The sequence below is a fragment of the Petaurus breviceps genome, unplaced genomic scaffold (assembly GCF_028583685.1).
Source record: "Petaurus breviceps papuanus isolate PSGF00001 unplaced genomic scaffold, PetGlider_PUasm1.0 99, whole genome shotgun sequence".
Taxonomy (NCBI): Eukaryota; Metazoa; Chordata; class Mammalia; order Diprotodontia; family Petauridae; genus Petaurus; species Petaurus breviceps.
The window spans coordinates 21274823-21286272 of NW_027187465.1; the positions used below are offsets into that span (position 1 = coordinate 21274823).

At 48.5% G+C, this 11450-nt stretch overlaps 1 protein-coding gene across 1 annotated transcript in view; it reads right to left on the minus strand.

The window, feature by feature from the left end:
- Positions 1–943: 943 nt before the first annotated feature.
- The window catches only part of ALDH2 (aldehyde dehydrogenase 2 family member), a 29921-nt gene continuing 19414 nt past the window's right edge, over positions 944–11450 (minus strand). Inside the window, exons 6-13 of the mRNA XM_069081910.1 lie at positions 9689–9817; positions 8915–9028; positions 6962–7064; positions 6162–6346; positions 5668–5832; positions 5228–5385; positions 4628–4742; positions 944–1294 (exon numbers count right to left, since the gene is read on the minus strand). Coding sequence (XP_068938011.1) covers positions 1262–1294; positions 4628–4742; positions 5228–5385; positions 5668–5832; positions 6162–6346; positions 6962–7064; positions 8915–9028; positions 9689–9817 — 1002 coding nt within the window. The 3' untranslated portion in view covers positions 944–1261. The remainder of the gene's footprint in view (positions 1295–4627; positions 4743–5227; positions 5386–5667; positions 5833–6161; positions 6347–6961; positions 7065–8914; positions 9029–9688; positions 9818–11450) is intronic.

Consider the following 11450-nt stretch of genomic DNA (forward strand, 5'->3'; position numbering starts at 1 on the left):
TGCACAGAGCAGAAGTCCACGGAGCCTGGCAGTTCTGTTGAAGGAACTGCCTGTCGCTGGAATAGCTTAACACTTTTTCAGTGCCCTGCTAAGGGTGGCAATAAACTAAAAATAGCCTGTCTCAGCTTCATCAGCTTGAGAACCAAAAGGGGAACAAGCTAGCAGAGAAATCCCCTATTCTCAAGGGATCAAGGACATGAAGAGCTGAAGTCCAGAATGATCGAGTTGCTCTGGGCACACAGCTCTCCTCACTCATGCAGATCTTTACTAGTCTTCTCTGGTGTGTCCACTCCCCTCAACAATCACTGACTGTCCTGGAGGAAAAGTATGATCAAGATTTGTGATGTTTTGATTATTCTAACTTCTGCCTTCTACGGGCTAAAAATTTAGATTATTTCTGCTTTTGCCTTCTATTGAGTAAATGTTATTACTGCTTTCGTTTTTTCATTGTTAAAAACTTTATGCTTAAGATTTAATAACATAACTCATTTCATATAAATAGAGGCTCATGAGCCACAATGGCAAACAATATAAGTGTAGCAATGCCCCCTCCCACCCAGAGGGAGAGGGTAAGAGAGAGGGAAAGAGGGGGAGAAAGGGAGAGAGAGAAAGAGAGAGAGAGTGGGGGGGGGGAGAGAGAGAGAGACACACACACACACACACAGACAGACACACACACACACACACACACACACACACACACAGAATGTAACAATGATCTACCCTCTGGAAACCCCAGACCTTCTAGCCTGAGTGCAGGTTAGGTGAATGAGCTAGCCCAAAGAACAAGAGTCCATGCCAAACCCAGGGCATACTAAGATTTACATGGCACTTGAAGATTTGGAAGATATTTTATATAGGTGATCTCACTGTGTACATACACACATGCCATGTAGGACATTGGGTCGTCTTCTAAGAGAAAATAAATTGTAGTACAAGAAGCAAAGGTATCAAGGTTTTTTAATAAGGTTTAGCCTTAAAGCAAAAAAAAAGGTGCCAAAAACTGTTGACAAGAATGTTAGCCAACATATTAAAATGTTTCAGGTATAAAAAATTCACCCATACCTTGTAATGTTGTTGCAATTAAAAAATAAAGTATTTTCCCCTCACCGTGGAACCCTATCATTCCACAAGCTTTTTTGATTGTGTTTCTCTGCTGAGACACTAGTGAACAAAAGGGCCTCTTCTTGCTCCAGGTTCTAATTCCAATCTAATTAAAGCATCAACTACAGGCATGGTTGGGGAAATCCCACATTCTTCTTTATGAATTCTTCTGAGGAACTTTGACGGTGACCTGTTAATAGAATGAAGAGTCAGAAAGTTTCAAAAAGAAGAAATGTAGACTAATGCCCCATCTTGACCCTGGAGAGAAGATAAAGGAAGACACATCTCTTCTTTCCCAGAAGAGGGAAGGAGGTTAGTTTATTGGCGTGGAATGCTGTACAGGCTGCCAAGATAGTTCATTTTGCCTATTTTTCTTTATCACAAGGGACATAATTGGGCAGATACTACATGTGGAAATAACTTGTATAAAAATAAAAGACATCAATAAAACTTTATTTTAAATCAAAACAAGGGGATATGATGTTAAACATTAATTTTTGTTGTTCCCTTGAGTAACACCTGTTTCAAAAGCTTCTCCGACCAAAGCTATACTTACTGTAATTGCAGTTGTTTTTTTTCCTAAGCAATCAGGGTTAAGTAACTTGCTCAAGGTTACACGGCCAGTTATTTTTGTGTGGGTGCCGAGTATCTGAGGCCTGAACCGATCCCAGGTCTCCCAACTCTGGGGCCGGCGCTCTTACTCACTGTGCTACCTGGCCGCCGCTGTAATTGCAGTTTTAAGAGCCAAATGCAATATGTTGGTTTGAAGAGACTATTCAGAGTGATAGCTTGAAAGAAGATGGAGAGGGCTTCTCCCTTGACAGAAGTGTTCTGAACTTTATCTTATGAAGAAAATGACAAGACTTTGCTTTAGTTCCTGAAATGAGGTAGGACCACATTCTCAGAAATGAAGAGACATTATCTGCAGCTATAGTGAGGATCTGAAGTGATTCTGACCACAATCCTTTGAACAGCTAAAATACTGTAAATATTTATTTATTTGGGTTTCTGCTGATTACACTGTTAACAAACTGTAACTTTTAATGGGGCTAATCCTAAGAAATTGGGAGCTTTAATATCTATAGATAAGCAACTGTTTATGGGGAAAAGTTTCTCTAGTTTATTAAATATCTCATAAACTGGGTTGGAGGCTCTAAGTTAATTAACCAGTAAAACAACATCCAAACATACGCTTGTATTATACTAGAACTCAGGATGACTGAGAACAAATATAGTAATGGGTCCAAGAGTTGATGGATGGGTGACTAATAAGTAAGATGCCTTTAATTGGGGATATACATGGCTACTAAATTACGGTATAGTGTGCTATAATGGAATCTCGTTGCACTGTAAGGAATGATAAATACAAGGATTTCAAACAAACATGGAAAGAAGGACTTGAACCAATTCAGATGGAATCAAGCAGAACCAAGAAAATGCACAATGACTTGTAACAACACAAAAGAACCCAAACCCTCAAAAGCAGCCAGACCCCTGGGATGAATTGTAAAGTGCCATCTTGGTCCTGGGAGACAGATGATGAAAACTACCGCCCTCCCCAGTACAGAAGGGGTTCTGTATCTGTGGGATGCAGCTCAGGCTGTCATTTGGGATTACTCAATTCATTAAGCTAGTGCTAAGCACTTCTGTGTGCTTAGATCATATCCCCCCACAAAACTGGCTTTATTCTGTCATACCCTGAAATGAGAGGCAGGGAAATGGATCATGACTGGGCCACTTACTCTCTGCGTGACTCTCAACAATTCATTCCTCTGATTCCATCTCTCAGCACCCCCCCCCCCATCTATGGAATGGGAAGAATGATACTTAGCATGTCAACAATACAGAGATGACATGAGGCTACATAAAACTTAGGAGAAATGTGAACTGTTGGTATCACAATAACTACTTCCTTCTTCCTCTCATATCAATCTGGCATTCAAAGCCCACTGGTGAAGGACACAGATTTCTTCTGGACTGCTCCCCAGCAAACTCTCCCCAAGGCACACAGCTCTATTGCACACACTCTATCTGATATATTAATTTCTTCCTCAATGCCTCTGTCTCTCTGTCTAGTAGAATACAAGTGCCCTGTAGCAAGAGGCTACAGGATCCTCAGGACCTTATGCAACAGAGGCTTAATAAAGGTTATTGAATTAGAGTTTGTGCTTGTGTTCAATCTAAATTCCATGATTTCTTCAATGCATCAATCTCACTTAATCAAAGGAGGCAAATGAGGTGAAGTAGGTGAGGTGCTTTGTAAACATTACAAAGCAGGCTACAGATTACAAGCTGTTTGTGGAGGCAGATACAGAACTATGATTTTATCTGGGTAGGACATCCCCTCTGTCAATGGTCTACAGACCTGGAGAGTTACCTGGGGGCCAATGAAAGGTTAAATGACTGGCTCAGGCTCACGTTGTCAGTCTGTGTCAGATGTGGGACTTGCACTCAGGTCTTCAAGAATCTGAGCCCAGCTCTCCAGCTTCTATTGCACAGGGCCTAATTTATGATCATCCTCCAAAGCCCACATACACTACACTTTTCTTGGACATTAGTTTGTTCCTTCTTCTAGTCTCCTACTAGATACGGTCTGGGCCAAGAATTTGCCATTTTTTTCTGGGAGTGTGAGACCTCCCTCTAACAGTGCTGATTGCAACCCATCTCTAACTTACAGTCTAATATCAGCAGCAGCATCTGAACCCAGATCTTCCTGATTCCAAGTCCACCACACTCCGTGCTGTGCCAAGATGCCTTAGTGGTCTATACTCTATCACCACAAGATCTGGTCACAGATTAACACCCGATGTTACAGTGTTTTAGAATTACTTCTCTGTGTGTGTGTATATGTGTGTGTATGTAACTGCTCTCTCCTGTATATGACATTCTCTGCCTCCTCCATAGCTTTACAAGGATCATTCCTCATGCCTGAAGCTCTTCCTCTCCTTGCCAAGCCCTCCGAGAATCCCCACCTCCCTTTAAGACTCACATGGCAGGCTGCCTCCTACCCAAGGCCCTTGTGTAAGATTCAAGGACCAATCCATCCAATCCAAAGATGTTTGGCACATACTTTGAATTGATTTATCTGTGTACAGAATGATGTAAACAGCTAACTTATTCCCTCTCTAGGCTACACATTCTAAACCTGGGGTCTATGAACTTGTTTTAAATATAGTGATATTTTAAATTTTTACTTATTTACATTTAAATGTAAATATATTGATGACTGTATTGGAATATAACTGGAGAACCGGAGTTCAAATCCAGCCTCAGACACTTACTTAGTTGTGTGACCCTGGGCAAGTCACTTAACCCTGATTGCCTCAAAAAAAAAAAAAAATCCCTTAACCTTATAGAATGTGAGCTTCTTGAGGGTAGGGACTGTTTCTGTTTCTTATTTTTGTGGTCCCAGCATCATGCTCAGCACTCAACAGGAGTTTAAGCTTAATGAACAGAACTGAGTATGACGAAGGCAAAATAATTCCTGGCAAACAGGACTCCTAGGAGTTAGCCCCGTACTCACCGTTTTCACTTCTGTGTACGCCTGCAGGCCATACTCTCCCAGCTCGCGCCCGTTCCCAGACATCTTGTAGCCTCCAAATGGGGACTGTGCCCCAAACACATCATAGCAATTTATCCTGCAATTAAGAAACTTCACTATTTAGAACACGTTTCAAAAACAGTCCCCAGTGAAAGATTCTTGCTCTCCCAACCTCATTCCAACAAGGGCTCGTGGGAGCTTTTTTCTTTTTTTATGCATTAAACTGATTTCAATGAAAATCTACTTTTTCTCCCTCCCATCTCAACTGAAAAAGAAAGAAAAGTAAAACCTCTGGGACAAATGCGTCAGGCAGAATAAATGCCCACATCGGCCGTGCCCAAAGCCGAAGTCCCATACAGCGCCCTGCGACCACGAGCTCGCATCGGGGGGTGGCACGCAGGTTCCATCACGGGTCCCCGGGACCTGTGGTGGGTCATTGCCCTGGTCAGAGCTCTAAGGCTGCCCCCAGGTGTTGGTCTTCACAATAGTGCCACCACTCAAGGGCTAGGGCAGGGGCTGCTCGGCTGCTGAGCCTGGTACACAGAAGGTGCATAATCACTGCATGCTGGGTCTGCTACTTGCCACACGGTGCCAGCCTGCAGTGCCTGGGAGAGATAGTTGGCCTTGTCCAGGTCTCTTGTGAAGACGGCTGCAGCCAGTCCGTACTTGGAATCATTGGCTCTCTCCACCACCTCTTCAATGGTCTTGAACTTCATAATCTGCATCACTGGCCCAAAGATCTGTGGGGCAGACAGGTTAGTCACTCCACTGTGGGCGGCTTCCATCTCTGGGAGATTTGCCTGACATTTAGCCAAAACCGGCCTCTCTGAAACGTCCACCCGCTGCGCCTGGTTCTGCTCTCCAGGGCCCAGCAAAACCAGCTGGTCCCCCTTCGTCCCCTTTGCCAGGCTCGGCCCCCCGACGCCCCATCGCCAGAGCCTTCTCCCCTCCAGGCTGACATTCCACACTCTGATGCTCAGCTGAGACCTCCCTCTCCCTCTGCTGGGGGCTGCGGGGCTCACCTCCTCCATGGCGATGGTCATGTTGTCCTGTACATCCCCAAAGATGGTGGGCTGGATGAAAAAGCCACGGTCGGAGGCAGGGCCCCCTCCGCACAGCAGCTTGGCCCCTTGCTGCTTCCCTGTAGCAATGTAGCCCAGAATCTTCTTGTACTGTTCTTCATCTACCTGCAGGGGAGAAGCACAGCTTGGGCCCAGCTCCCCGCGTCTGGCCTGGGCGGTCAGAGGGGACTCCCTGAGGGCAGGACTGTCCCTGGCCTCTTGTATCCCCAGCTCAGCACAGTGTGGGGCACATAGCGGGTACTTAATGAATGATAGCTGACTGACCACTTGTGGAGCACAACACAGACAGACAAAAAGAATAATCCCACAGGGCCAGCATTCAGGAAGGGCAGCATTTCTGTGTCTCCATGCCCTGGGCTCGTGTGTGCCCGAGTGCACGCACACACACACACATGCACATGAACACACACATGCACACATACATGCACACACACCTGCGGCCCCTGCTCAGTGCGGCTGTCAAAAGGGTTGCCCACCACGCGAGCCTTGGCCCGGGCCACGCTCCTCTCCACAAACTCGGGATAGATGTCCTCCTGCACGAAGGTCCTGGAGCCAGCACAGCAGCACTGGCCCTGGTTGAAAAACAGAGCAAAGTGGGCCTGCTCCACGGCCCAGTCCACTGTGGGGAGGAAGGAAGGAAGCAGGTGAGATTCCCCACACACCCACCTCCAGATTCTGGGGCCCTCTGGGACAATTTAACCCAACTCACATCTATTCCTACTTCATCATGACCCTCTGTGACCCTCTGTGGGGTTGTCTTCGCAAGGATACAGGACTGGTTTTGCTGTTTCCTTATCCAGCTCATTTTATTTACGAGGAAACTGAGGCAGACATGGGTAAGTGACTTGCCCAGGGTCACACTGCCAGGAAGTGGCTGAGCCTGGATTTGAACTCAGGTCTTCCTGACTTCAGGCCCCCATGCCACCTTATTCTTACTTACTATGTGCAAAGTGCAAGGTGGTGTGGCCCAGTGGGTAAAGAGCTTGGCACCAGGGAGACCTGGTTTCAAATCCTGCCTTAGACACACACTGGCTGTAGGACCCTAGATGAGTGACAGAACTCCTCAGGGCTCTGGGCCCTAAGCTGCAAAGAAGGTGCCAACTTGCATAGGTGGAGGGTTTCCTCACCTGAGACTTCCCTATACCAGTAAAGTCACCCCTGAGGTTTTTCCAAAAGCTGCACGAGCACCCTGGCCGTGGGACCCTGGTGCCCTCCCCACCCTCCGCAGGCTCACTGTCTGCATCCGACATGATGATGTTGGGGCTCTTGCCGCCCAGCTCCAGCGTCACTTTCTTCAGATTGCTGCTCCCCGCGGCTACCTGGATGAGGCTCCCGACCTGCGCAGAGAGAAGAGGCTTCAGACCCCGTGCTAAGGCCGCTGCTGCATTCATGGTCCCTTGCTTCCCACGGGACCTTGGGCAAGTGACCTGGCCGGGCCTCAGGCTCCTCATCAGTAAAACCGGGGGTTGGACCAGGTCTCTGAGCTCCCTGGAATCACTCAAACTGGGATTTCATGAGTTAAGAAAGGCCAGACTCCTCACTTTCCCTGTCCTTGCTGAAACCCACCTCCTTCCCTGACAGGCGTCCAAAGGGAGGGCCTCACCCAGTGACACAGACTCCAGGCACTGCTTAGGCAGCCACCCCTTAGTTAAAAGCTAACATAGTAACAACTAGCATTTATACAGTGCCTACTATGTGCCCAGTACTGCGCTGAGTGCTGACATTTCTAGAGCAATAATGATAGCTAACATTTACACAGCACCTACTATGTGCAAGGCACTGTGCTAAGTGCTGACATTGCTACAGTAATGATAACAGCTAACTCTTATAGAGCACCTACTGTGTGCCAGGCACTGTGCTAAGTGCTGACATTTATACAGTGTCTATTATGTGCCCAGCACTGCAGTGAGTGCTGACATTTCTAGAGTAATAATGATAGTTAACATTTACACAGCACCTACTATGTGCAAGGCACTGTGCTGAGTGCTGTTTATACAGTGCCTACTATGTGCCCAGCACTGTGCTGAGTGCTGACATTTCTCGAGTAATACTGATAGCTAACATTTATACAGCACTTACTATGTGCCCAGCACTGCGCTGAGTGCTGACATTTCTAGAGTAATAATGATAGCTAACACTTACACAGCACCTACTATGTGCAAGGCACTGTGCTGAGTGCTGACATTGCTATAGCACTGATAACAGCTAACTTTTATAGAGCACCTACTGTGTGCCAGGCACTGTGCTAAGTGCTGGCATTTATACAGCACCTACTGTGTGAGAGGCACTGTACTAAGCGCTTTACAAATATCATCTCATTTGATCCTCACACCAGCCCTAGGAGGTTCAGGTGCTATTGTTATCCCCATCTTACAGATGAATAAAGCAAGGCAGTCAGAGGCAAAGTGACTTGCCCAGGGTCACATGGCTAAACATGTCTGCAGCATGATCTGAACTCCAGACCCAGGGCTCCACCCATATTCTGCCATGTCATTGCACATCAATCCACCACTTCTACCAAAGGAGACGGGCTTCATCAATGGTCCCAGTCAATGTATTACTGGAATTTGCCCCCAGAGGCCTCCCCCCCGACCCAGACCCCCACCATCCCTCTGCTCACAGCTGGCTACCCAACTAGTACATGGAACTGAGGAGGGAAAAAGCGCTTTGGCCCAGCTGTGGGAAATCCAGCCTGCCCCACAGCAGAAAGTGCTGGGGGATGAGATGGGACTTCCTCTCACCCACTGGGGCAGCGGCCTCTAAGGCAAGATAAACATGGTGCCTCCCAGGCTAGGGCCTGGATGCCGTGAGTGGCGGGAGACTCCAACCGGAAGGCTTCACTGTCCCTGTCTCAGGATGTCCACACTATCAGCGCCCCCGCCTCTTTCCACCCTCCCATTCTGTGTGTGGTCTTTCCTCATTAGAACGTCAGTTCCTTGAGGGCAGGCACTTCTGTCTTTCTTCTTGTTCTGTATTCCTAGTGCTTCGCATAGTGCCATGATAGGCATTTAATAAAAGTTTGCTGCCTGCATCCTCCAACTTAGCCCATCTCCCATAACTCAGACTCCAGATGGCTTTATTATCACTATATGGAAGGATCTGAAACAGCAGCTTCTTGAAGAAGCCTCTCTTCTAAGGGCACCAAGAAGGGTGGACCCTTCAGTCCTGAGCCAATCGGGCTCCTTACCTGGGTAGAGCCGGTGAACGCCACCTTGTCCACATCCATGTGGGAAGCAAGGGCAGCACCAGCCGTCGGGCCATATCCGGGGATGATGTTGACCACTCCAGGGGGGAAGCCGGCCTGTGACGGAACAGCCAAGGGCATGGATTGGGTGATCTCTCTGTGCTAGAGGATGAAGGGGTCAGGAGTCCTCTGCCAGGTCCAAAAGGCCCTGTGGGGGCTTCTCCCCTCTTCTTAGACAGCTCAAGGTAGGAAGAGAATAAGTCTCCATTTGTCTGTCAGCCCAAGAGAGGTCTGGGGGCAGCCCCTTCTGTTCAGTTGCAGGAATCTGAACCCAGAACTGGAGAGGACTGTGGGGGTCTTCGAAGGGTCTGGCACAAAGCAGGGGCTTAATGAATGTTTGTGTGTGAATCAGACCATGTTCCTCCACTCCACTCTCCGACTTCTGCCAGTGGCTTGGTCACTTACAGCAGCGGAGACAGACCGAAAGGAAAGGAAGGGGAGAGGAGAGAAGCCAGCCCGCCCTCACTGAGCACTCCCCGTGTGCCAAGCACTGCACAAAGAAAGGCCAAGATGGTCCTGCCCCCAGGAGCTCACATTCTAACAGGACAAGACATCGTGGCCCACGGCAATGGACAAACAGGAGAGACGGAGGAGAAGGGAGCTAATCTCAGAGGAGATCAGCAGATCCTAAAGACAATCACAATGTTAAAAGAGGGGTCTTGTACCCCTCAATGCTGATCTGGAAGAGGAGAACAGAAAAGGGGAGCGGTCACTCACCTCCCTGACCAGGTTGGCCACGTAGAGGGCAGTCAGGGGGGTCTGCTCAGCCACCTTCATCACAACCACGTTTCCCGTGGCCAAGGCTGGTCCCAGTTTCCAGGCCTGCATGAGCAGCGGGAAGTTCCACTAGAAGAGACATTGTTCAGGCATTTAAGTCATGTCTGACTCTCTGTGACCCCATGTGGGGTTTTCTTGGCAGGGACACTAGAGTGGTTTTGCCATTTCCTTCTCCAGTTCACTTTACAAATGAAAAACTGAGGCAAACACGGTGAAGTGACTTGCCCAGGGTCACACAGCTAGGCCAAATTTGAACTCGGGTCTTCTGGCTTCTCAGCCTGGTGCTCTATCCATAGAGCCACCTAGCTCTCGTTTATGTTGTCTCCTCTACTAGAAGGGGAGCTCTCTGAGGACAAGGACTATTTTTGGTCCTTCCCCACCCCTACCCCCATATACCTGGGATATAGGAAGTCTTAATGAAAGTCAATCAACTGATTGCTTTTATCCCAGTGGGAATGACCAACCGCCAAATATGGCCATCCTCTGACTTGAAGGGCCCAGAGATCTGTCCTTCCATTGGCATGAGCCATCGCTCCCCCAACCAAGCCAGGAGACAGTCCCAGTGTGTGAAGGGCCACAGAACCACACTAATTCCACAAAAGCCGCCCACACCTGCAGGCTCTGCCCGGATGCCCCTCCGAGAGATGATAAGGCTTCCAGGCCCAAGTCTCTCCCCACCCTGCTTCACCCACAGGACCTTGCACAGGACTGATCTGAGGGACACGATAAGACAGGGGAAGCCCCAGATCCACTCATGAGAGAACCACGAGCACCTTTCCATCCCCTCCTGCAGAGGGACTAAGCCACTAACCCCCAGAGAGAGGGGCAAGCTGGAGGGGGAGACAGCATCTGGGGGAGGGGTGGCATGGCCTGAGGGAGCCTGGGATGCTCAGAATCATTGGGTGTGTGTGGCTTTATACAAAACTCTCCTTCTGACCACGGGTGACACCTTTCAAAGAACCGATAAACCCTCCAGGGCCTGGACAGCTGGCCTGAAGGTGAGATGCTTGATGACCTGACACTGGGTCTCAAAGAGATGCTGTGCCTGAAAAAACTGGAGACTGCACAGGACGGCTAGGCAGCACAGTGAGTAGAGGACCAGCCCTGGAGTCAGGAGGACTTGAGTTCAAATCTGATCTCAGAAACTTACACTTACTAGCCATGTGACCTTGGGCGGGTCACTTAACCCCAATTGCCCTGCCCTCCCCCCTCCAAAAAGCAAAAACAAAACTGGAGACTGCAGCCAACCTGGCTCCTGTGGACTTGTGTAAGCAGAACCAGACCAGTTGGCCAACAAGCATTTATTAGGCCCTTATTGTGTGCCAGGCCATGGCTAAGTAAGTGGGAGGGGAGGAACACAGAGAGAGGGAAATAACCATTTGCCGACAAAATCTGAGAAAGCATGTAAATATGCATGCATACATATACTTATATACACATAGAAAGAGAAAGAGACAGATAAAGGGGGAGGGGAGAGAATAAAAGAAAAAAGGAGGGAGAAAGATTAAAGGGAGAGACACAGAAGGGGGGAAGAGAGAGAGAGGGGAGAGAGGAGAGAGAGACAGAGAGAGACAGGGAGGGAGAGAGAGAGAGGGAGAGGAGAGAGAGGGAGAGAGAGAGGGAGAGAGAGGGGGGGAGAGAGAGAGGGGAGAGAGGAGAGAGAGGGGAGAGAGGAGAGAGAGAGAGAGAGAGAGAGAGAGAG